Source organism: Amphibalanus amphitrite, unplaced genomic scaffold (genome assembly GCF_019059575.1).
Source record: "Amphibalanus amphitrite isolate SeventyFive unplaced genomic scaffold, NRLGWU_Aamphi_draft 000237F_arrow, whole genome shotgun sequence".
NCBI classification, from domain to species: Eukaryota; Metazoa; Arthropoda; class Thecostraca; order Balanomorpha; family Balanidae; genus Amphibalanus; species Amphibalanus amphitrite.
This window is the reverse complement of record NW_024881732.1, coordinates 71,539-98,356: the sequence shown is the minus strand read 5'-3', so window position 1 is coordinate 98,356 and position 26,818 is coordinate 71,539. Positions and strand designations below refer to the sequence as shown.

The following is a 26,818-nucleotide window of genomic DNA, read 5'->3' as shown; positions in this document are numbered from 1 at the left end:
AAAAAGTTAAGGAAGAGTATGAGCGTTTGGGAATAAAAAAGCACATCGAAGTAATGGTCCCCAAAACTCCTAACACAGTGCTAAAGAGCTATGCCAATGAAGTCTTGAACGTAGATATAGAGAATGAAGATGTCTTGACGGGAACGTTTATGAAATTGGGTTGGTGCACAACATTGTGTGCGTCAGTGGCAACATACATTACTTACAGGAAAAGGCTACAAAGAAAACAATGAAAGTGACCTGGCATTCAAGTTCTTCAGAGACGCCACGACCGCCAAAGTGAAAAAAACTGAAAGCTGGTGGAGAAGGCAACCGTCCCGTCCTCACAGGCCACTGCGGCTATCTGTATCTGATGAGAACAAACTATGGACAAGCGGGACAAGCAAGCGGACAACTGGGAGGTCACTCACGACCCCATGGCACTTACCGGCCTTGGCACTTACAAAGCAGTCTGGTTCTAGCTGAGCATGTCGTTCGGCCTACGCGGCCGCCACGAAGCCAAACATGTGGGGAGATGTAGTGCTTAAAACTGACAGCGATGGCGAGGAATATTTGGGGTTCAGCGAAAGGCTGACTAAGACGAGAACAGGAGCAGATGGAACAGGAAGCCATGCCTCCACTCAAAAGGCATTTCAGGAAGAATACGAAGAGCGCTGCCCATTGCGCCTCTAAGGAGTTTGCTAAGCATCGGCTCGGCCGGCCGCCTCCTGTGCCCCAGACAGTCCATTCTTCCTGGCAATCAACTATAAAAGGTAGCAAGACAGCGAGACATGGTTCACAAACGCTCTGCTCGGAAAGAACACTCTGGGATCACTGCTCGAGACAGGATGCGAGGCCGCAAACATCCCAGAACCATGGGTGGAGAATGTTTGAAAAAGTTACCCCGGCCGGAGACCGATAGTCATGGGAAAGACGACATGCTCAAATACATTTGTAAACGGTTATCAACAAACCCCTTTTCTGTTCAGTGAAATAATGGATGTTGTGTTTGCTCAAGGATGAACATTTTATCCTGACTCAGCTCATTCAAGGTCAGGCCAACAGGTCACATCAAGTGACCTCTCTCAAGAGATAGTGTTCGGGGCCGGGGGCGTTTGTAGCCTTCGATAACGACCCTTGAATATCGTTTTATTAATTATTTTGCATGTTTCTGAAACTTGTCGGGCTCAGCGATGAAAATCTTTGTCCAGAAGTCCCAAAACAAAATATATAGATCTTCTAAAACTTTAAGAGGTAGATAAGTGTAAAGAGAGACACTTTTGTAGGTAGCACTCAGCTTTTTCTCGTTTCGAGACAGCTTTAAGGATCTACAAGAGTAAAAAAGTTACCCCGGCCGCGCCGGGGTTGGCTGAAAGTTACCCCGGCCACGGCCGGGGTGGCCGGGGCAGGTTCTCCACCCATGCCCAGAACGCTTCACAAACCACTCGGTGCGTTAAACGGCAGTGAAGCGCATGCTGGATGCTGCCTGTCCAACGGAGTTCCACCGGCTTGGAAGTAAGGCAAATAATGAGCAAAGGGCGTGACGTTAGCAGCATCTGTGTGGTTCAACGTGTTCAACCACACCCTTGAACCGCACGGCACTGGTTCAAGATTGGTTCTAAAACACTGCGTTTTTAAGCTTTGAAAAGTGTGGCACAATGCATGCGCCGTTTAAATACTTGGATGTCTCGATTTAATCGTGCAATGGAGCAGGTATGGGAAAACGTGTCGACATTAGCAGTGGATATGATGAAATAAATACAGCTTTGCAAAAATGAAAAATGAAACATTGCAACAACAAAGAGAGACGGATAACGCTGCAGAAAAAAACTTGTGCAATTATTGCGGAACTACGCAAATGGATACATTCGACAGTCGACACGCCTGAGATAAGATAGCGCGAAATCGTGGATGACTGTCACTGAAATGTATCAATAACATCAGGTGGATTCGTAGCCACGAGTTGGTGGTAGAAAGTATAGGACAACTCAAACTGCTGGCTATTTGACCTCGTGGCTGCCGAAATACAAACTACTTTTTTCAAAAGCACGACCACTGCCGCCCGGTCAGCTACTCATTTTAATCTTTCAGTTAGTATGTACAATATACTCGTAAAATCGAAGAGTGTTTAGAAATTGACTTTGCATGTGCCCAGGCGGCCCAGGGGCGGCGGATTCCGGGGGGCAGGGTGGGCAGCTGCCCACCCTGAAAAATCTCAGGGTGGGCAAAACTATCTTTTTGCCCACCCTGTTCTGGGTGGAGGCCCTTTGCTCGGAATAGAGGGCCGCAGGCCCTCTATTCCATTTTTTAGGACCAGCTATGCTTGAAAGAGGCTAAAGGCTTCCGTGCAAAAAATGACACTTTCATGCAAAAGAAGGTTCCCTGAGGGTCACTTTACAACTGTTAAGATGAGGCTCCTGGCTCTGTCGTGACAGAAGGCCCTCCCAGTCCCTGCAAAGAGAGTCCCTCCCAGAAACGGAGGAGGAACTATGTGTACGTAGGAGGCCACCGTGCAAATGGGAGGCCCTCCGTGTACAGAGGAGGCCCTTCCTAGCACAGAGGAGGCCCCCTGAACGGATGAGGAACTAATCGTATGCACGAGGCTCTCGTGCACATGGGAGGCCCTCCATACACATAGGCAAACCGTAGTATACAGAGGAGGCCCTTCCGAGTACGAAGGAGGCCCCCTGAAGTCTGAACGGAGGAGAAACGAAACGTGGGTACGCAGGAGGCCCCTTTGCACAGGGAGGCCCTCCATCTAAAGCGGAGGAGTGTCGGATACAAAGTAGGCCCCTTGCACATGGGAGGCCCTCTATGTACAGAGGAGGCGCGTAGTATACAGAGGAGGCCCTTCCGAGTACAGAGGAGGCCCCCTGAACGGATGAGGAACTAAACGTACGCAGGAGACCCTCGTGCACATGGGAGGCCCTCTATCTAAAGCGGAAGCGTGTCGGATACAGAAGAGGCTCACGTCCACATGGGACCCCGGCTATAGCCTCACGGCTAGCTGGGAGGACAAAAAAGTCCACATGGGAGGCCCTCCATGCGCAGAGAAGGCTTCAAGGCGCGAAGTATATAGAGGAGGCGCTTCCGAGTACAGAGGAGGCCCCTGAACGGAGGAGAAACGAAACATACGCAGGAGGCCCCCGTGCACATGGGAGACCCTCCATGCAGGCATAGAAAACGCGTAGTACCTATATAGAGGAGGCCCTTCCGAGTACAGAGGAGGTCCCTTGAACGAAGGAGAAACGAAACGTAGGTACGGAGGAGGCCCACGTGCACAGGGAGGCCCTCCATCTAAAGCGGAGGCGTGACGGATACAAAGGAGGCCCCTTGCACAGGAGGCCCTCCACGTACAGAGGAGGCGCGTAGTGTACAGAGGAGGCCCTTCCCGAGTACAGAGGTGATCTCCTGAACGGATGAGGAACTAAACGTAGGGCAGGAGGCCCCCGTGCACATGGGAGGCCCTCAATGTTGAGATATGTCGATCGGATACCAACTTTTTGGTATACCGATACCAAACCGATACCAACTTGGTATTTGATATTTCAAGGCAAATTTATTTGGTATTTTGCTGGTACTATGAATCCTCACTAATGAAAAAGAGGTTGTGAATTTGGTAAAAAGTTGGTATTTTCCTCATATTCCCAAGTCAGTTCGGTTTCGGTAGCAAGACCGCAAATCACCCCTCCTAAGGTGTAAAAACCCCCCTTACCTATGGTTCGTACATGACACACTTTGAACTAATGCCGGCTCCTATATATACTTACCAAAGCTCCTGAGCGCTCTAACATGGATGAAACCCGTCTTGGTCTTAACTGATTGATTTTACAATCATGACTGGTGTTTCTGAAAATTGTTGCTGCTATGCTGCTGCATTCTCGCTGTGAGCTTGTGCTTTCGCATCTCTTGCTCCGGTGTCGATTCGATACGGTGATTTGTGTGGATGCCGTCACCAATAAACTTTTTCTACACCGTCACCCATGGGCAGAACGTCTCCACAAACCTTTTTTTTTCCCACCAACTTTGCTAAAGGGACAAAAAAAGCTTCGAACGGTGAATACGTTTGCCTAAAAAGCAGGAAAAAGGTTGTTTTTTGAAAAATTCTGCAGGACTTCGGCGCAGCATTCAAAGAACGTATGGCCGAAAGAAATTTGGTACCCATATACCAATCGCTTGCAACCTTTTTGTCGCGTGTGATATTAACACGCGCACCGACGGGGGGGGGGCGGATATCCGCCCCCCTGAGATTTTTCGCGAATAGCGGGAAAACCGCGGCGCGTAGCGCCGCGAAATTTGGTATGACTACTCTCTCATCAATTTTACACATGGTGTGCAAGTTTGAACCTCCTAACTTTTAAGGTCAGGTCACCAGGTCACTTTGAATGACCCAACCTCAAGTCACTTTTTTGCAAATTTGTCACCGTGCCAGAGCTACAGCAGATGTCGGAGGCCTTTGAAACAAGCAGGATGTTATAAGGTCATTAGTAGCTACAATTCGTATATCTCGGAATTTAGATGTCGGTGACCTAAGGTCAGGTCAATTTCTCGACCTCCCCATTATAAGTCAATGGGGGAAAAATCAACTCCCTGTTTTTACCACTAAAACGGGTCGGAATGGCCCCATATACCATACATGACTTCATATACGATCAACCTTCACTACCTTGAGGTCTGTTTTGCTGTTGGGCAGCTGTGAGGTCATGTGACGTCACCAAGGTCACCAAAGTTTTTTTTTTTTGTCAATAACTCCGTACAGGAACAAGATACAGCCGCTCGGATGGTCTCATTGTGTTCAGCTCGTCAAGACGCATCGAATGATATACATGATGACCTCGAGGTCACGTGACCTGGGGTCAACCTTTGACCTTGACCTTTCAAGGTCAACATATATATCATTCGATGCAGATTGACGAGAGGATCACGATGATGCACTTAGTTTGCTCCCATCTTGACTAATTCGAAAGTTACTAGACAAAAACTCTCTCCATACTTAGCGCCGCCATTTTGACTTTTTTGACCCCTGTGACGTCATCTTTGACCTGACCTGAAAATGACCTTAGTAAAAATTGTAGACCTTGTCTCTGCGTATCCGATGCCGTTTACCGCTTGTCGCTATCTTGCTTCGTTCTTGAGATCTCAGGGGGGCGGTCATCCGCCCCCCCCCCCCGTCGGTACGAAGTTGGCGCAGACCCCCGTCGGTGCGCGGGTTAACCCGATACCAAGTTTCGCAGCACTGCGCGTCGCCGCTTTCCTTACATAGATACGCAAAAAAATGGTAGCGTGGTAAAAAAAACGCCCCCCCCCCCCCTCCTGAGCGATCGTTAAGGATTTTTTTGTTTTGTTTTAAATCGCCACCGTACAGCCCACCGCTAAAGTAATGTAGGGTTTTACCAATCTCAACGGTTGGCTTTGACTGGCGATTGTTTAATGCGGAGTGATCGAAAGAAGATGTCAATAGCTAAAGTTGCAGCTGCAAGGGTGACGATACATATAAGCTACATTCAAAGTTTCATTGTAGTCTGGTTAATCGTTCTTAACCCTATTCCTGGCGGGGGGGCCTCAGGAGCCCCCCCCCTGAGGTTTTTTGGTTATTTCTCCCAAACGCGTTGAGCTAGGAAGCTCAAATTTTCTGACTTTTCCTAAAAGGCTTCTACGCAACATTTCTGAAATTTTTGAGTTGATCTGACCTCAGGTCAGGTCACCAGAGGCGGTTTGGTGACCCTACCTCAGAAAAGTTTGCAATCACGCCAGAGCTAGAGTTTTTGACCAATCAATTTCTTCTCTTCATGGTTTAGTTATGGTACCAGTATGTGCAATTTGTATATCTCGGAATTTTGATATCGGTGACCTAAGGTCAGGTCAATTTCGCGACCTCCCCATTATAGGTCAATGAGGGGAAAATCAACTCCCTGTTTTTACCACTAAAACGGGTCGGAATGGCCCCATATACCATACATGACTTCATATACGATCAACCTCCACTACCTTGAGGTCTGTTTTGCTGTTGGGCAGCTGTGAGGTCATGTGACGTCATCAAAGGTCACCAAAGGTTTTTGGCCAATAACTCCGTACAGGAACAAGATACAGACGCGTGGATGGTCTCATTGTGTTCAGCTCGTCAAGACGCCACGCATCGAATGATATACATGATGACCTCGAGGTCACGTGTCCTGAGGTCCACCTTTGACCTTGACCTTTCGAGGTCAACATATATATCATTCGATGCGGATTGACGAGAGGATCACGATGCTGCCCTTAGTTTGTTCCTATCTTGACTAATTCGAAAGTTATTCGAGAAAAACTCTCTCCATATCTAGCGCCGCCATTTTGACTTTTTCGACCCCTGTGACGTCATCTTTGACCTGACCTGAAAATGACCTTAGTAAAAATTGTAGATCTTGGCCGTGCGTATCCCATGCCGTTTACCGCTTGTCGCTATCTTGCTTCATTCTCGAGATCTCAGGGGGGGGCCGAATCGGCCCCCCCCGCCAGTTTCTTGTCCCGGCGGAGCCCGCCAGGAATAGGGTTAAGCTTTAGAAGCAGAACATACCCATGACTGAAATCGCACATTACTTCTGCTGTGGACTGTACATACGGCGCCCTCCTTGGGTGAGGTGGCGCCCTCCTAACCTTTGCTTCTCCCCCCCCCCCCTTCGCGATATTCTAAACACGCCGCTGACTACAATTTTGAATTTTGTTTTCGTTGAATTGGCTGGCGGAAAAAATATGCTTGTAGAGTAGATTATGTTAGTTGGTTCACTTGGCTGATACACGTTTATCCCTTCGTTCGTTCACTCACCAGATCTAGGAGGCCCCTATCTATACACAAAAGGCCCCTTTTCGCCAGGAGGCCCCCACGATATCTTGCCCACCCTCTCAGAAATGCAATCCGCCGGCACTCCAGGTTTTTTTATTGGCGTTGGCAGCAATTTTATCGTTCACAAATCTCAGTGACTCAATAACGCTGCGCCGTGATGCCGGTGTTGTGTCGCTGTACCATTAACACTGTGGCGTTGTCGCCGTCAGGAGCTGGACGTGCAGGCGCCGCACTCGCGGGGCTGGAGGTCGCGCCAGTTCTGCATCTACCCGCAGGAGATCGCCTTCCAGCTGGGCGAGCGTACCCACCTCAGTCGGATCCAGGTGCTGCTGCACCAGCTGCTGATCCGTGAGTAAGGCTGGGGAAGACGCTGTGCCAGTCAGATGTTTAGGTGCTGATCATTGAGTCGGGAGGGGGAGGGGATGACTCTGTGCTCCGTCAGACATGCTATAACGTATGCGGGATAAATAAGTGGGAATCGGCAAGATTCGTGGTCCGTCAGATATTCGGTCCACGGTGACTGATTCGTTGATGGCATGTCCGAGGCCGTTGACGCTTGGCGTCACGATCCAACCTTTTACCGACAAAACATTGTTTTCTATGAGCGCATACACACGCTGGAGCGTGGAGGATGTACGACTTCCTGCGACATGTTTTCCATGATCGAACTGATGCAGCAATGACTTGTGCGTGTATCATGTCAGGTACGACTCATATTGATGTTAGCCCATACTTTGCTGGGACTCGGTGCCAATCGCCAAGCTGCCAAGGAGATGGGGGAGAGACAGAGTAGATGTGGCACCCACCACACTCCCACTCCGGCTGACTCAGGCAGTACCTATAGGCTGACAGACTAAAGGTCAACCGCAGAGCAATGCAATGATGTTTGCCGTCAGCCGTATCTAACTATCAGCTCCTTCTTTTGATAATGGTCACATCTACATCAGGGTGTTGCAGGTAAATTGGGACTAAGTTCATGACCTTACAAAAAATTTGCTATGCGGAGGAACATCATGGAAATTTGACACAATATAATTTCAACAATTGTTTTTCATTTGATATTGAAATTTTAATCCTAACATATCGCGCAGTCATGGAGCAGCGTCGGAGGGAAACGATTGGTGAGTTAGTTCGCGCCGGACAGAGCGCGAAGGACATAATAGATTTAACTGGGTACCCAAAGTCTACCGTGTACCGAACTATCGCGACTGTAGGAGCTGGAGGGGATGTCGCTCGACGTTCTCACACACCTCGCAGTGACCGAAAACGGACACCAACATTCCTGAGCGGCTTGAAACGCTCGATACAGGCCAAACCGAGGACCTCGATGAACAAGCTTACGCGTGCCCGTCACGTGAGCGAGAGCACCATCAGCAGAGCCGTGAGAGAGGACCTCGGGATGAAGTCGTTTACCAGAAAACGACGAAGCCTCCTGACCGAACCAGCAAGGGCGATGCGAAGGGAGAGGGCACCGAAGGTCCTCAATCTCCTCAAGCACCTCGGGATTGACGTCAGGGTATTTGTCGATGAGAAAAAGTTCATCGTAGAAGAGGTCGCCAACCGCCGGAACTCGCGGGCTATCGCCTACAGCCCTGATGAAGTGGCTCCCGTGATGAAAGGCAAAAATCCGGCATCAGTGATGGTATTCGGGGCCGTCGCAAGTGATGGCCGCATAATGCCGCCCCATTTCATACCTGCTGGTGTGATGATCGACACTGACGCGTATTTGACCATCCTGAAGGAGTCTCTCATCCCCTGGATGATGAAATACTATGACCTGAGCAAAGTCATGCTGGTGCAAGACTCCGCCCCAGCACATGCTTCCCAGAGGGTGCAAGATTTCCTGAGCCAGAGGATCCCCTTTATGTACCCAAGGACATATGGCCCTCCAACTCGCCTGACTTGAATCCATGCGACTTCTGGATGTGGGGCGTGGTAGAACAAAAATCCAACTCGACCACTCATGCCAACGTTTCTGACCTGAAGAAGGCCATCAGGAAGGCAGTCAGCACCATTGACCAGGACGAGGCCCGGCGCGCGTGCTCCGCTTTCCGGCGCCGTCTCGAGAGGGTGCGGGACGCCGACGGCGGTCACATCGAGTGACAAGGCTGTGCGTACATGACACAATACACGTGCGAAGTTTCAACTTTATATGTTTTCATTCACCGTATTAATAGCATGTTGAAATTGGGTCTGAAAATTCCCAATTTACCTGCAACACCCTGTATACAGAAAACGATCTCTCCAATATTTATCAATTTATATGAAATAGCTTACGAAAACCATCAGCCATTATTGCAGACCTTCTTGTCTTCTTTAGATACGCTTAGCGATTATAGCTATCTTTGGAGCTAATGCTGCTACGCTACTGCCGACAGCCGAACGGATTGACTTTTTCGTGGGTGACGTCGAGCGGGGCAAGGATGAGACGTACGCCAACGCGCAGTTCGCCAAGCTCGGCTACATCAGCCTGGGACCGGCCGATGACGTCACCGGAGGCAAGGCGAGGGAGTTCAAGTCAGTGGCCGTCGACTGTGAAGGCCGCTTCATCAAGCTGCTCATTCACAGGAATCACATGAGCAAGGCGAACAAATATAACCAGGTGAGATTCAGTCGGGATTTAAAACTCGTTCGGAATGCTAAAAATTTATCACGTTTTTTCCTCATTACAGTTTCTTGTGGTCATCATCCGGTCGTCCCCCAGAATCAGCTTCTAACCCAAGATTCTTTAAGATATTCTAACCTATGTGTAATTACCACCTTTGGCAGGTGAGCATCCTGGGCGTCAACTTCCTGGGTGACGTGAAGGAGGCCAACAACAACACCGTGATGCCGGCGCCGGAGCGGTCCGGCTCGGCGCTGCTCACCCAGGACGGCGTCTCCAGCTACGACGACCTCGCCTTCAACATGTACACAGACTACGAGGCCGTCAAGTGGATGCGCAAGCTGGAGGCGCGAAAAGCCGTCGCAGCGAAGCGTGAGTTTGAATCGGCGGTGCCATCTAGTACGTATGGACGTTTGCCGAATCGGTTCACTGTAAATATTCTAAGCTCAGACTCGACGAGAAGTGTATGACATGCTGTACGCACACATTTTCATCTATAGGTACAAAAAAAAACAAATCATGGGATCAGTGAATTTTTTTTCTGGTGGGTTCGCAAATCTTCAATATGCACAAGCACATCCTACTCTCGACCATGCACGAGTCTGGCAGTAATTTAATTCAGTGCAAAGTAGAATTGTAATAGGTGCATACCATTGCGACCGCGAACCAAATTTTCCTGTGAAAAATATGCCGTCGCTGCTGACAATGCACCAAGACACTATTAGACGGGTGACTGAACATTACCGCACGCCACACAAGCCCATTGCTTAAAAATGCTGCAATCGATGTACAACATAGCGACAACCACAAACTCCTGAAAACTGCGGAGCGTCGAGCCGCTTGCAAAAGGGTCAAAGGTCACAGCGGTCAGTCGATATTTAACCCTATTCCTGGCGGGCTCCGCCGGGACAAGAAACTGGCGGGGGGGGGCCGATTCGGCCCCCCCCTGAGATCTCGAGAACGAAGCAAGATAGCGACAAGCGGTAAACGGCATCGGATACGCACGGCCAAGATCTACAATTTTTACAAAGGTCATTTTCAGGTCAGGTCAAAGATGACGTCACAGGAGTCGAAAAAGTCAAAATGGCGGCACTAGATATGGAGAGAGTTTTTCTCGAATAACTTTCGAATTAGTCAAGATAGGAACAAACTAAGGGCAGCATCGTGATCCTCTCGTCAATCCGCATCGAATGATATATATGTTGACCTCGAAAGGTCAAGGTCAAAGGTTGACCTCAGGTCACGTGACCTCGAGGTCATCATGTATATCATTCGATGCGTCTTGACGAGCTGAACACAATGAGACCATCCACGCGTCTGTATCTTGTTCCTGTACGGAGTTATTGGCCAAAAACCTTTGGTGACCTTTGATGACGTCACATGACCTCACAGCTGCCCAACAGCAAAACAGACCTCAAGGTAGTGAAGGTTGATCGTATATGAAGTCATGTATGGTATATGGGGCCATTCCGACCCGTTTTAGTGGTAAAAACAGGGAGTTGATTTTTCCCCCATTGACTTATAATGGGGAGGTCGCGAAATTGACCTGACCTTAGGTCACCGATATCAAAATTCCGAGATATACAAATTGCACATACTGGTACCCTAACTAAACCCTGAAGAGAAGAAATTGATCGGTCAAAAACTCTAGCTCTGGCGTGATTGCAAACTTTTCTGAGGTAGCGTCACCAAACCGCCTCTGGTGACCTGACCTGAGGTCAGATCAACTCAAAATTTTCAGACATGTTGCGTAGAAGCCATTTAGGAAAAGTCAGAAAATTTGAGCTTCCTAGCTCAACGCGTTTGGGAGATATAACCAAAAAACCTCAGGGGGGGGGGCTCCTGAGGCCCCCCCCCCCGCCAGGAATAGGGTTAATGCATTGTCTATACTGCTAGCCTTAAATTATCAAATCCTTAATTATTGGTTGGCTACTTAAGGGCACATTTCACGTACGAACTGCAACGAATATCGATTTGGCATATGTTTCAGGATTAACTGGACGTGGAAGGGAAGGCGTTCGTTAACCCTCGCCGGCGGAGGGGGAGGTGTCACCCCATAGTTGTTTTTTTCGCAATAGCTCCGAACACGCCGGGGATAGAGCACTGAAACTTCACTTACCTGACTTTTATTCAAACTGGATCTCATGACACTAAGCGCATTTTCAGGTCAGGTCAGGTCACTGGCCTATGTCGTCATAAGTGAACCTCTGCACGGGAAAACCAATAGGTCGGGCGATGGTTGATTTTGTAAGACCGAGTCAGTGATCATTATGTATCCCTAAAGCTCAATTATAGAAGGCTGGACGCGGTTATCAATGTTTGTGTTCCCGATTATCGGCAAGAACGATAAAAGCTTTTGGGTTTTGTTTTAACCTCTTTGGTAATAACTCTTATTTGATTGAACAAAGTATCTACCTACAAAATGGAATGCTCCATTATAATCCTGTATTTGATTTAGGTGGCTGACACGTGTTTGACTTTTTTATAAATTTAGCTCGAATGTTTGAATGGACGGATTGACAGAGCCTTTACGTTACTTTACGTTTCATTATAAAGATGCTATGCTAGTGACTGGTTAGCCACTTCATATTTGTTAAGGTCAAGTTCAAATCGAGGTTACGCTAAAAAAAAAATGGAGATTTTTTTTTTCAGAAACAGCGTTTTTAACTTGAGCTCAAAAAAAGAAAAAAAACGACACCATGGCCTCAGTTTTCATCATTTAGGTATGTAAAATATCGCGGAATGACTGCCCCGATGTTCCGGTGTTGGCCACCGTTCCCACCGGGCGCGTGGCGCCGGGTTCGATCGGCCGGCCGGCGCTGACGTACCCGGCCGAAAGCGTTGCTACAACAGAGCGTCGTTCAGGACGATCTATATGGTATGACCGGCACAGCTGAGCGCGCCGCTAACAACCGGGTCACTGCCGTCCCGTTACCGCGGGAAAAACCGCGCCCCGGTCACGGAAAGGTCATTTGTCGGCCGTAAAGGTGCGCCACTTTATAAGGGGATATGGTGGGTTGAGGTGACACATGGTGTGGCGGATACGCGTCTGACTGCGGCTCGGGGACAGATAATTAGAAGAGATTAACGCGGTCCAGTCACGAGATATGACAGACGTCGTCAATGACCATGATGGGGTCGCTGAATAGAAAATGTGTATTCGGACCAAGGAAATTACGGTCGCGGAACAGAATAAAGGAGCATGATAAGATTTTGCGGTATCTAATTTCGTTCAGACGCCAGTTGACGTAATCAACAGAAAAAACGCCGGCCTTTCCCTTACAAAAATAAAATAATATAAAAATAGCGTTCAATTCACCTCAGCATTACGAACACAATGGTGTGAAAATCAAAGCTCTACAACTATTTTTGCGAAGCTGTTTACCAAAGACCGGAACTCTAATTTGGGGCCTTAACCCGACGGCCGCTGGGCCTCCGCGCCACCCGCCGGCCGCTGGGGGGGGGGGGCATATAGTTGCCCCCCTTTACTTCTGCGACGATATCAGGGCATATTTTAAGGATTTTTCACTGCGTCCCAAAGGTGGCATAGGGCACATGCTTCGATCGGAAAGGGCACATTGCAAGCGAAATATGTGTAATGCAAGTGAGATAATGTACAGATACATGTGCCATTGTGTACTGTGCTGGTGGAGGGGCAGCAAGCGGGATATTGGGAGCGGGCTGTGATTGCGTTTGGCCAGTCTCGAAATTCGCCCAGTCGTGGCGCGTTCTTTATCCGCATTCAAAGAACGGACCGGCCTCTTGACCTCTTGACGGACCAACCTCTTGACATTTTACATTGCTGTTAGTCACTCGTTTCCCTGAACGGCGTTGGGCGTGTTTGACCTTCCTTGACGCACCAAATTGTACCTATGCTTAGAGAATAAAAATGAATATGCACATGATTAAAATGTGATACTCGTACATACGTCTCTCACACGTTTCTCAACCCTACCAATCGATTCAAAATAGAGCTTGACGTGTGAAATATTGCCAATTCGCATTGAAGATACTAGTACTATTTGTTTGAAATTATTAGATAACTTAAGGTCAACCACTTAAGTTGTGACAAAAAATCATCGGATTTTAAAGCTACATAAAAAAGAAAATCCATCATAGATGAATGATCCAACTTTGGATGAACGGATGCTTTGGATGCTTCAGATTTCGTTTCCTTGCTGCCTACCATGTAATATAGGTAAACCAAACTTTTCCACATAAAAGTTCCTTTGTTTTTTTATTATGTCCAGAAATATGTCGATTTTGTGCCATTTTCGGGCGCTTTGGGGGGGGATGGCCCCGTGGCCCCCTCTGGATCCTCCTATGGCCAGACGGCCATGACGGCACTGATCTGACCGTATGCCACTATCAAATGTCAAACTTTGCAATGATGCGATTTTTTTCGAAAACGCGCCGGTATCTAAAAAGCTATGACAGAGCGGAGGGCGCAGAAAAAGCAATCGATATATCTTGAACAGCTCGTTCGTCAATACTTCGTACATAGTAAATAGTACATAGTAAATCAGGGCACAAAGCAATTGGAAAGGCAACATCCGTTACACAGTAAAAGACCGATGCATGTTACCTACTTATTTTTGCTCGCACTTTTCCGCTGAAACCGTGACATTTCAGTGTGGGACGCAGTGGTCCAAATTTCGCGAGGGCTACGTCCCAAAGGCAGGGGGCTGCGTCCCAAAATGGGACGCAGTCAGTATGTTAAAATATGCCCTGGACGATATCGTCGCAACGCGAAGAGATAGAGAAGCGAAACTTTGCACACATCTTCCTGAATACCTAGCCGAGGTTGTGTCCAAATTTGGTGTCGATCCCATTTGAAATGACGTCACAGTGACGTCATAAGTGAAATTATAGATTTGCGACTCTCATATTCCTCACGATATATCAGATATATGGGACCGAATATAAAGTGTCGATTATTGGTCAGAAACTAGATGGAAGTGTAGTTAGATGTTTTAGGATGACAGCAGGTGCTGTCTAGTTCATTTACAGTTGAGTTTCATGCTTAGCATCATCAGATCCATATCGGACGGTCCATATCGGAGAACGACAAAACTTTATGACGTCACTGTGACGTCATCTTAGGTGCTACAACCACCAAACTTTCCTCAAACATTGCCTAGGTATTCATTTGAAGCTATGCCAAGTTTTACCGCACACTTGTTTTTTCGCCAATTTCAAGCTCAGTTAGGGGCGGAGCGGCGAAGGGATCTCCCCATCCCCCCCCCCCACACACACACACCTCCTGGCCGGGGCTTAGGTACGTCTTACGTAGAGAATCGATAGGTTCGGCAAGGGCTCATAATCAGGCAATGTTGCGAAACTATCCTATACATCTGTCTTATGTTTTAAGGTGTTAGTGCTGTATGTATTTATTGTTTTATATTATGACTTCATCCGTCATTGGGTGTGTGCCTGTGGATGATTGATTGAATAAACTAAACTAAACTAAACTATAACTTTCCACGCTACCTATATACATTATGTTTACAGATGAGAGATTCGACTACGCCCAGAACTGTAAGGACGCAGTGGAGCTGCTACAAAAGGCCGGTCTGCGATTGGGCAAATACGAGATTGAGAAACGGCTGGCAATCGAGGAGGAGAACTACGACAAGGCCAAGCAGAAGAAGGAGCACATCGACGAGTACAGGCAGGCCGTCAGGGAGGCGCTCAAAGTGGAACAGCTCATGGAAGACGATGGGGTGAGTGTCAAAGGATTCAGGACGATGGAGTGTCAACGTTGAATATGGGTGAACTCTCAAGTTAATCTGCGACCTGTCCAACCACTCATTACTCAACACTCACCCAGTTTGTCAAACTCGTTGTCCCTTCCGTTTATCCCGAATGTTTACCCTTTCAGTCGGTGTGTTGCGAAGGTGAGCCCGATTAAATTTCTGAGTTCAGTTTTTTTTCTGTTGTCATTTGTTGCAAAACAAGACCATGTTTCTTATCTAACTGGACACGGATGTCTTCATTTTTCAGACAAACTCAAACAACGACATTCTGATGCGTCTGGAGCTGCCGCCGCCGCCGGGGAAGAAGGCTCGGCCGCCGTCGCCGCCGCCCCCGGGCCGGCCCCAGTCGGACCCGCTGCCGCCGATCCCCCGCAGTCCCGAGCGGCCGCCCACCGAGCCCAAGAAGCCGCTGACGCCTCCCCCGCCGCTGTTCCCCACGCCGGAGTCCTCGGGCCCGGCGCTGCCGCCGCCGCCGCCTCCCAGCTACGACCCGGCGCCGGCCGCGGCGTCTCCGGTCCCGGGCCGACAGCCGGCGCAGCCGACAGCCGAGCGGCCGCCCACACCGCCCCAGCCGGCCTCCAAGTACGCCCTGTATGAGGACCGCACGCTGCCGGCCATCCGCGGGTGAGCGCGGCGGCCGGCCGGCTGCCCGGCCTGGCCGGGGTGCAGTGCAGTGGGGAGCCGGGGCGCGCCCCGGGTCACAAAACGATAGGTCTGATGGCACTGCCGAGGTGACGATTGTATATTTGTCAGAAATAGCCGATATCTTACCCCGATCACTGGTCAATGCAGTGCCCTAGTTGACGAGCTCCTATGCTCATAAATCTTTTTTACCGAGCAAGTTTAGTAGTTGTTGAGCTTAGTTGAATGACGTTTTGACCGGATCTTGCTGACTCTTTTCTCAAGACATTTTGGCGAATCCAAGGAAGCCCAAACACAGACCTCTGCATACCTCGGCAACCTCGGTCTGTGGTCTTCTGGAAACTTCAATGGGACAATTGTTTAAATTGTGACATTATGATGACCTTTTTATTAATCACGCATAGTGACCTCAAGCAACGATATTTAGAAGAGGAGGAGACTACAATCGAATGAGATTCAGATAACTAGATGCTTGGATTTTGTATTCGTTTGTAGCCTCTTACTCGGCTTGTATTTTCTTTAGATGGAGAATGAGAATGAAGAGTGGAGTGCTGGCATTTTGGTCTGTGGCATTTTGGTGTGAGTTGATTTCTCGAGCAATGAAACGTCATCACTTTTTGTTTCCTTGCATTGTCCTGTCATGGATTTTACAAGATCTAGCTCGCATGGAGACAGATTTTCAAGCAGATCGATTTTCCGGTATTTTTCCCTTTCGAATGCCTCTCTTTTTATGAATAAACAATAATTTGGATAGCATTAATAAAAACGTATGCTCGATTGTATGCACTGTTAATCTTTCACATGATTGCCTCGGGAATTTATTTTAAAAAGTTCGATGCCTAACGTGCCACTAATTTCAGTAAGCGCCTGGCCGCTACGGCGGGCGTTCAGTACGCCGAGCGACGGACCGAGATGTCACCGCACCTCACCGACCAGGACAGAAAACAGGCGTCACTGCCCATCGAGGTGTTCGGAGAGCCTCTGGTGAGTCCATAGTGCGCATTGTGATTACAGATACATGCCTCTCGGTAAGTAAATTTTCCAGGCAAATGGCTTACCCTGAGGTAAGGCAGGAATTAACGGATAACTTTGTCGGTAATATTTCACCCTACGCCCTCCATCATACCTCATTAACTCATGACATAATCCAGGCCGTGATGCAATGGGACCTAGGTATGGCTGGATTTATTGGACAACATCGTTAAATTTATCCACTCACAGCAAAATGAAAAAAACGCTAGTGGACTATCATTACATATTAAAGGATGATTGCAGCGTTTTGCTAGCAGCCTTCAAATTTGAACAATGGATATAAAGCCGAACAATTAGCGCATGCTCACTGAAGCTTTACAGTGGCTTTGTTGCGACTTCAAAGAAATTCAGTGTTCTAATTATTTGAAGACAATTTATCTTTCAAGGCTACATCGTTACTTTTACCAACCATCCGTAAAAGATTGACAAGGCTCACGAAAGTTGAGACTCGCGAAAAGAAACCAGCATAACATTGACACCTTATTCTTCCACTCTAGGTCGGTAACTTCTACGCGAAGAGTTTCGCTCAGAAGGAGGAGGGCCTGCGGCTGCTGCAGTCCACGCTGCGGGCCGGCGAGGGCGGCGTGAAACCGGACAAGGTGACCCGGGCCGCCACAATGCTGCTGCAGCGGTCACTGCGGGACAAGGTCTACACCGTGTTCCAGCTCACCGCCGAGACGCTCGACTACCTCACTGGGCCGTACGCCAGCAAACACAAGTAAGTGCAGGGTCCCGTAAGAACAATATTTCCACCTGCGATGCGATTTCTTCTAAATCGCAACCCGTCGTTCCACACTTTGGTATATTCCTGTGTAGCTCCAAGTGCTGCATTGACAAAAAGTGTGGCCTCCAGTAAAGATGTTAATTACATTTTAATGTTTTGAAATATTACGTTTTATTAGTTCCGTTCACGTATCTAAGCGGAGCTTATACTACGGTTCCGCCATGCCAAGAAGTCTGGGCACTTACTCCCCTGTACCAAACGCCGATCGTAACTGTCGTCTGCCGTTACAGGACGTCCCGGCGAGAGCTCAGCACGGCCATGGAAACGCTGCTACCCGAGCTGATCCAGAAAACGGGGGACAACGCTACGCGAGTGCAGTCGCTGGCCGTGGAGACGCTGGTGCGACTCGCCGAGGTCGCGCACGCCCGCCAGATCTCCGTCGTGGCGGCGGCCATGACGGCACCGCTGAACGGCGCGGTCTCGGCCAGGATCGCGCAGGCCCGGCTGGAGGTGGTGGAGCAAATGGTCACCAAACACGGACTGAGTTCAGAGCCGGATAGGTGAGCATGCCTTGTGTGATTTAGGGGACAATGCATGTTTGTCTGAACATTGTTTAATTTACTTTTTTATTTTACTTAACATTTACGCTTGCCAGTTTTGCCATCTGCCCTGCCTGACAATCAGCTCCCAGGCTGCGTTTTTACTACATAGGTCATAGTTGGCCATGGGCCGGGGCCCCTCTGCCTTAAAGTTTGGTTAGTATTTATTCAATAGGTCAAATCATCATTGTTCATATGTACCGGATATGACAATGTTTTCTCCAGAGCAACATGGCCTCAGATATGGGCCTGGCCTGGCTGTGGCCATGCGTCGTAGTGTTGTGCAGTATGTGCAGTATGCACATAAATAGGTATTTGACTGTTGGTCCGTCTTCGGCAGTCCCATGTCGGAAAAGTCTGGCCGTGTGTGTGGTGTCCTGCTGTGTGTTTCTGACAATCTCTCTAACCGTCTGCGGCAGCGCCATGTCGGTGAAGGCGGTGGCCCAGCTGGGCCTATCGGCCGTGGAGAACCCGCACGAGACGGTGCGCGCCGCCGGCACCCGGCTCATGATCCTCATCTACCCCGAGGACAGAGCGCTCGTCCGCAAACTGCTGCCCACTGACACTAAGACGCGCAAAAGCCTCACTTACCGTACCCTAATCTCTGAATTCGATAAGATGGACAAAAAGGTAAGGTAGATAGAGGAACGCTGATTCGCTCTGCTGCTGCTGCTGCCTCTGCTTCGCGCTTGGAATGTCACGCTCCTAGGCCTTCAGGCAGTTTTCGGACTCCACGGAAGATGTTCCGACAACCAGCGCTTGTGATTGCAGTGTAATATTTATAAAATCGCTCGAGTAGCTCCGAGGCTGGAATGCTCGCCAGACTGCCTGACATCTCGCTGCTAACTGTATAAACTAGCGCGCACTGTGATATACGCCCTTAGTTTCATGTCTTAGCAGGGACTCGTCTAATAATTGTTTTACGGTAAGGGGAGGCAGAAAACGTCGGGCTCAAAATTTCCCCAAACAAACTTTGCATTCTAATGCTTGCACGAATCACGAATTGTGCAGGAACGTTTGAACTTGAAAGCACCTTAATATCTTGCCAGCCTCACAAAAGTGAGGTGGGGATGTTGGTTCAATCGCTAAGGAGACTTGAGTCGGCGCTTTAACACACAATGCATTTAGTCAACTGGTGTTTCTTATGCTTCACCGGCTCTACGACACAGATCATAACAAAAGCGACATCATTTACGCTACATCTCCATGTGTTTATCGAGTACTGAAATCCCCATTCGTTCTAGAATTAGGTGACCGCAGCCTCGACCACTGCCCAGTTAGCATATAAAGAGACGAGTCCCTGGTTTGTTGTGGTTGAGTTTGTAGACGTTCACGAAGTTCAGTCAGTATTATAGCTGTAAATAGAAAACCACTGGACGCCAATGTGTGTATGTGTGGAGTGCCGTGCTCAGACCAGTTGCTCAAGCTTTACAAGTTCGAAAGTAGCATATATGGCAAGTACTTTATGCAGGCGTTCGCTGTCTCTCCGTCTTCGTTCGCCACATACAGGTCAGACCGGAGTACAGCGGTTTGGCAATCCCACACATTCAGACAAAAGAGCGCATCATGCCACAGATTAGTCACCGCTTCTTTGAGGGGAGCGGTGGTGTATAACAGATGACAAAATAATCATTACGAGCGAGCGAGCGCAGCGAGCGAAGTGAGTCTTTTCAATATAACGGAAAAATCTCAGTATGAGCGGCCCGGCCCGGCCCGGCCCGGCCCAGCCCGGCCCGGCCCGGCCTGTAACGCTTTTGAGAGGCTTATATCTCAGCAACCGCTGGACCGATTGGCCTGCGGTCTTTTTTGCTGGGTAGCCCCATTCCTTCTACCCAGGGCTGCGGAGTCGGAGTCGGAGTCGGAGTCGGTCGGAGTCGACAGTTGTGACCGGAGTCGGATTCGGAGTCGGAGTCGATTTTAGAAACCCGAGCCGGAGTCGGAGTCGGAGTCACCGAAAATCTGTCGACTCCGCAGCCCTGCTAGGTCTGCGGAGTCGGAGTTGGGAGTTGGAGTCGGTCGGAGTCGACAATTCTGCCCGGAGTCGGAGTCGGAGTCGGAGCTGGTTTTGGAAAGGCGGAGTCGGAGTCGGAGTCGGAGTCGCCGAAAATCCATCGACTCCGCAACCCTGCAGTTCTACCCCGTAATTGACTACTTTTGACACATCTCAGTGACCGTCGTGGCACGTGCCACGTGAAAAGTCAACAGTGTTCAAGCTGTTTTGCAAAAGTAGTGATTTTGAGAGACCCATATCTCAGCAGCCGCTTGGGCGATTGTCTTGCGGTAATTTTTGTTGGGTAGCTGCATCCCTTCTACCAAAGGTCGGATATTCTTGATCTATGTGAGGGACCCCCACTGCACGTGCAAAATGCAAAAAGAAGAGGTGCCAAATTTGTTCCCATTTCAGTAACTCGGTAATTACTGGGGCGATTTCGCTGAAACTTGGCATACAGGTTAGGCACCCACCAGGCAATGCATTCCCATGTGTTGCGGCTAGGGTGCTACTGCACGTGCGCACGTGCAGGGGGCGTTTCCAGATCTCGAGAACGGCTGGGCCGATTGCGCTCAAATTTGGTACACGGCTGGGGACCGGTTAGTAGGGTGCCGTGCAAAAGTCATTTTGGACCCCGTTTGCACGTGCGCATGTGCAGAATGCCGTTTCCAGATCTCAGGAATGGCTGGGCCGATTGCGTTCAAATTTTGCACACCGCTAGCGACCGGTTAGAAGGGTGCTTTGCACAGGCCCGTTGGAAGTACCCTCTCCCCCTTCCGCACGTGCAGGGCTCACTATCTCGCTCGCTCGTTCTTCGCCCAAAAGGCGTTTTACTGGTTATAAAATATATCAAAAGTACCTACCATATGAAGGTAACGATTAAAACGACTACTGCGTATTTTCAATCCTTTCGGAAGACAAAAAAGAAAAGCGATACAGTTACCTACGCAGCTTTGCAGGTAAGTTTTACGTTGCATATCATACATTAAACATATTCTTACTCTCATGTTTCTACTATAGGTATTCTTCCTTCACATGCAGAGAAAGATGTGATTATGTTTACGAATATCAACGACCTATCTCATGAAGAGCGTTTCAATTTCAGCCTCGCATGGCTCACCACGATTAATTGTTCCAGACAGTCGTGGACAATACGTGCTCCACCATTTCATTACTTTTATATGGCTCTGGGTCATCAAGGGTTATGCAGGTGTGCTTAGGGAAAGGCTGCCCGAGGCGCCAGCCCTAAAGTTAACACGAAAGCCGGTCATTATCGTGTTAACAATGGACCCTGCTGGCTGATGGATATTTTTGAGCGGTGTCAATCGTGTCAAACCGGTGCATGCCACCGCGCCCGGCTGCCCCGCCGCGCTGATCCTATCCCCCGGACCGCTGGCCACGTCCCGCTGCTCCCGGCAGCTGGAGCGGCGCAGCAGCAGCACCGTGCCGGCCGTGCTCAGTCTGGACGGACCGGCCCCCCTGCACGAGGTGACCGACGGCCAGCAGGCCGAGCTCAGCCGAGCGGTGCGCTCCAAGTCGCTGGCCAGTGTGATCACGGACGTCGAGCAGCCCATGGAGCAGGATGAGGATGATAGGTGAGAGCGAGTGGATGGACGGATAATCGAGCAACTGAATGAGCGATGACGTGGGTGTGCAGACTGCGCAGTGTGCGTGTGTGCGCCGTGCGTGTGTCCGTGCGTGCCGGTATGGGCGTGTTCGTGACTCGTCTGTGTGCGTGGCCGTGTAGGATTCATATCTATCGATAAGCCGATTAGATGCATTGCACGCAATCTACTCAGTACTTCCTAGTGTCATGTCACCTGGGTCTAAGCGTTGACCGGAGCGCTGTTCCAGAACGTGCGTTTTCTGCGGAGACATCAACGACAAGTACGTAACCGATGACGGGATGGAATACCATTTCTGGAAACACTGCCCCATGCTGCTGCGCTGTAAAAACTGCAAACAAGTGGTCGAAGTTGCCAGCTACACGGAGCACCTCCTGAGTAAGTGTGTGCAGTGTGGCCCAACATCCATGCATCCAGATAGCTAAGAGCGTCAGGCCATGGACTAACCTCCATTTACGTCCTTACGGACGTATGGACTTACTACACGGTACACCGTTTACGTCCAAGCAGGGCCCTGTTTCACGGCACTGCCCTACAGCGCGCTTCGCGTAGCGGTGTTTTGGGTTTCCATGGAAGCATCAACAAACTCGGACGCTCACAACGCTGAAGCGTCTAGGCGAATTCGTCTCAAACGCCGCACCAATACTCATAGCGCAGCGTAGGGCACTGTAGCGGCGAGCCGTGAAACAGTGCCCCGGTTGGGTGTGACTGTTGGTACACACCTAACCAGCCCAGGCCGCAGTACCTGTACAACTAGACATGGGATGGGTTGACCCGAAAGTAGCAAGCCAATATTTCCCAAACAGCACCGTTTGGCTACTAAACGAACGATCAAATCGTGAACACAGGTTACTGCAGGCTGAATAGAACGCTTTACTGCCGATTTTGAGATGAAAGGCAGGGCAGGTCCGAGGCATCACTAACGCAGTGCGTAGCGGGGGTTCATATCAGTGAGTGTATGGCGTGTGACAGAACATATCGGAATACAGTGCGCGTCAATAATACTTCCATGCCAATATTTTCAGGTGAATGTAAGGATCACGAGAACTACCGTTACTGCAAAACATGCCACGAAGCGATCCCGGTACAAGACTACGACGCTCACATATATGCAAACAACTGTAAACGTGAGTGCTTCTCATATTTGTCGCATGTGGGCCCTGAGCATCATATAACTTAACAACTATGGCCTGTAGGACCATCAATTTTTCATCACTATAATGACGCTCGGTGATTGCAGCATGGCTGCACTCAGTCCCCAAAGAACCCTAAAACATTTTAAAGGCAAGAAACATACAGCTGTTTAATATAAACTAACAGTAGCCTGCAATCGACGCCATTCGCACTTCGCAGTGCAGCACTAAGTACCCAGTGTGTGCTCCAAAGTCAGATGGAGTCCGGAGAAAAACATGAGCGGCAGAAGTGCCACCAGCAGCCAGCACCATATTGTCCATGTCTTTCCAGCCCTGTTCCCAGGTGTTTGTTGCCCTGTTTGTGTGTATGTGCTGTAACCAGGCGTGCGTTGTTGTGCCGGCAGCGGGGAGGTCAGGCCCGGCCGGGAACCGCTGTCCCCTTTGCCACCAGAACACACCGCCCTATGACGCCGGCTGGCGGAGCCACCTGGTCGCCGAGTGCCCGGCCAACCCCCGCAACAACAAATGTGAGTGCCCGGCCAACCGCCGCGACAACAAATGTAAGTGTTCGACCGACCCCCGCAACAACAAATGTGAGTGCCCCGCCAACCCCCGTAACAACAAATGTGAGTGCCCCGCCAACCCCCGTAACAACAAATGTGAGTGCCCGACTAACTCCCGCAACAACAAACGTGAGTGTCCGCGACCGATCCCGGCAACAGTAAATGAGAGTGTCCAACCGAACCCCGCAGCGACTCCGATAGCTATTGCAACGAGTATCCGACTAGCCCCCGCAACAGAAACTGTGAGCCCAGAGCCAGTCCCAGCAGCAACAAATGTGAGTCCACCGTCCACTCCCAAAACATTGTTGAGTTCATCTCCAACCCCTGTAACAATAACTGGGAGTTTAGAACCACCCTCGGCCCTCACAACAATGACTGCTAGTCCAAAGCCATTCCCCGTGGCAATTGCCATGAGTCGGCCAAACGCCCGCAACACAAAGTGGGCTGCAGGCTTCATCACCTCATTCCAGCTCGCTTGCCGATTTGAAGCGGTCTTCAGGGAAGCCAACGTTTAGACGAGAGTGCAAAGAATGCATTGCCAACACTTTATCCAAAAGTCATCAAGCCTGAATGATCCAGTGCGCTTTAGCGTAACATTTGCTTTTCTTTCGCGCCGTTGACCCTGTAGCTAACGACTTTCAGCCTTTCATGACCATGTCGCCTAGGCGGCAGCGTACCGGGTCTAATGTCAATACCCGACCTCGACGCATATCGATCTTAGTTCTTACGATTCGTGTTCAATTGTGTGTTTAACTAGCTGTAAGGCTTAGCTATAATATGTTGTTCATCGGTGTTAGTTTCGTATTAGCATTAGTGATCGGTCGTCTGACAGCGTGTGATGACTGCTGCTCGTATGTGAATTTTGCATGGAAAAAGTAATAAATGTACCTTATGAATTCAAAGGGGTTATGCTCCAGTACCTTATAGCACACGTAACTGCATGTGTCCTATTTTACAGTGTCCAGCGCCCTTGTGCGTCTGCACGGACACAGTCGAGGAGCTGCTGCGCGGTCCCCGCCCACGTCACAGCAGCCGCCACCACCGGCACAGCAGTCTCAGCGGCCGTCCGCTCAGGACAGCGGGAAAAGTCGGACGGCTCCCTCGGCGGAGCAGGCTCCGAGTCCGGCCGACCAGAGGCAGCCGAGACAGGAGCTGGTCCCGCCGACCTCCGACATGCCGGGCCGGTTCAGCTTCTCCAGCGACGCGCCGGCCTACCTGCGCCAGCCGAGCCGCAGCTCGTCCATGGCCGACCTGCGCGAGATCCCGCTCGCGCTGCCTCCGCGGCGGCACAACTCCACCAGCGATCTGGGCGACCAGCCGACCCTGCTCGGCAGAAACCTCAGGGATAGGCAGAGCCCTCCGGAGGGAAAGAAAAGGGAGCCCAGTCCACGGCGAACTCCTCCGAAAGGCCAGATGACTTCCAGGGAAGCGAGACAGCAAATATCCACACCGAGAGAGGATGTGGGGCGCAGCTCTTCCAGAAACCGAGACAGAAATCAAACTCGACAGAATAACGATCACGCCACCAGAACAAGTGGAAGATCCCCCGCCGCGACCACACCCAGGGAGGGTGGTGCCCGAGACGACAGGCGTCGACCTGAGCGGGACCAGCGAGATCAGGCGCCGGTTCCGTCTCGTCAGAAGAGGGACAGGGATGACCGAGGACGGGATAGGAACGATAGGTACCCGCCGGCAAACAGTAACCCGAGCCGACCCGTCGGTGGCACGGCGAGAGATGACGCTGCCACTCGAACCCCGGGACGGGATCCGCAGAGACGAACGGAAGCAAGGAAAAGCGGCGGAGACGGAAACAGGAGCAAGCAGGGAGGGCGAGATGACAAGAAGACCTCGGAGCGGGACCGAGGGTCTCGGCTGAACAAAGACGACAGTGCTGGAAGTGTTCGCTCTCGCCGGACCGGAGAGGAGAGGGTGAAACCAGCACCAGTGCGAGGCAGGTCTCAGTCCCAGAAGCCCAGCGGGCGAACAGAGCTGCGGGTTGCCCGGCTGAGCGACACGCGGAGGAGCAAGTCCGTCACCAGGAACACACCTCCCAGGCGGCGGTAAACACGAACGCTCACACAGCTCCCGCACAGCATCTGAGGTTCGCGGGTTGCTTCACATCCCTAAGGCCAATCAGGGCGGAAACAATATCCCTCGCCATTAGCAATTGGATGGCGTATGTAATCACAAGCAATATTCTCTTATTCGTGCGAGCTAGCTATGCCTAATCGTGTTTGTATTGCTGATGCTATTAGGGGGCGTAAACAAAGCAAATGTTCCTGAGGAGCTATCACAGGAGCGTGGCCGTGCAATCACTTAATTGTTGGGCTCGCTGTCTTCAGATGTTTATTTTCCTATCACTTGCGTGTTGTTGTGCAGCCTGTTGTCATTGGTTACGTGCTATAAAGACAGTTATATCGTGCTATTCCTGTGAACGACGAAGAAGCCGATTATATTCTAGATAATCGTTGATGTCAAACCTTTGCGACATTTGGAACCTTATTGAGGGTAAGAAATCGCAACACAACAGCTATATTAATTTAAATGATCTACACTTTAACAGTATTACAACACTGTTTAAGTCTTAAGAACGGAAACCTAACGAGCTTAATGAGCAATCTGTCAAACAGGAAGATAGGAAGTGAGGGACGTTGCTGTACCGCACTGTTTGTGGACCGCACGTTGCTCAACAACTGAAAACTGGCAGTGAGCTGCCTATCGCGTAGTCTGGCGCCTACAGACCAGCGGGCTGTTGAATCAATACATATGAAATACTCGCTCACCGGTTCGGTTCTTTGGAAATGGAATGACGGGGAGAAGTCAACAAAGCTATAAACCATCCACTTAGATACATGATAGTGTTAGGTGTTAACTAAGTTTTCACCAAATAAAACTAGGTAACATTGTAACAGGTAACAACAGATGATGTTTATAGGTGAAAGTTTTTTTTTAATTTTTGTTTGCACACATTTTGTTTAGCACTCTGCTGTCGCTCTCAGAATGAGATTGAGTTAACCCTCGCCGGCACAGGCCATTTTGCGTCCTTCGACGGCACAAGGGGGGGGGGGGGGTACGACCCCCTCGTGTATGGCCCCTGATCGAGCTAGAGCTTCGCGGAAAAAAACGAGCGTGTTGCCCGTCACGAGAGAAAGCCGATGATACCCAATTTTAAGGTCCTAGGTCATCGGGTGACCTTCCAGGTCAGGTCAATGACCCGAAAACCGGGAAAATCGGGACCTGTTAGGAAGTCGTAAAGTGTGGCTGCTATATGGTTTTCCGGGGTGCTGGTCACGAATATCGTGTTAGTTTTGACCAGAGATTATGTCTTTAAGTATTTAGACCAGGTCGGG

The 26,818-nt window shown here is 50.0% G+C and overlaps 1 protein-coding gene across 1 annotated transcript in view; it reads left to right on the top strand.

Annotated features, from left to right (window-relative positions):
• LOC122386004 (centrosomal protein of 104 kDa-like) overlaps nt 1-26,253 on the top strand; it is a 66,481-nt gene extending 40,228 nt beyond the window's left edge. The window contains exons 3-16 of the mRNA XM_043374778.1: nt 7,009-7,147; nt 9,178-9,401; nt 9,569-9,776; nt 14,916-15,127; nt 15,408-15,784; nt 16,663-16,786; nt 17,332-17,552; nt 17,849-18,118; nt 18,577-18,787; nt 21,567-21,742; nt 22,002-22,150; nt 22,798-22,899; nt 23,310-23,432; nt 24,427-26,253. Coding sequence (XP_043230713.1) covers nt 7,009-7,147; nt 9,178-9,401; nt 9,569-9,776; nt 14,916-15,127; nt 15,408-15,784; nt 16,663-16,786; nt 17,332-17,552; nt 17,849-18,118; nt 18,577-18,787; nt 21,567-21,742; nt 22,002-22,150; nt 22,798-22,899; nt 23,310-23,432; nt 24,427-25,532 — 3,642 coding nt within the window. The 3' untranslated portion in view covers nt 25,533-26,253. The remainder of the gene's footprint in view (nt 1-7,008; nt 7,148-9,177; nt 9,402-9,568; nt 9,777-14,915; nt 15,128-15,407; nt 15,785-16,662; nt 16,787-17,331; nt 17,553-17,848; nt 18,119-18,576; nt 18,788-21,566; nt 21,743-22,001; nt 22,151-22,797; nt 22,900-23,309; nt 23,433-24,426) is intronic.
• The last annotated feature ends 565 nt before the right edge of the window (nt 26,254-26,818 follow it).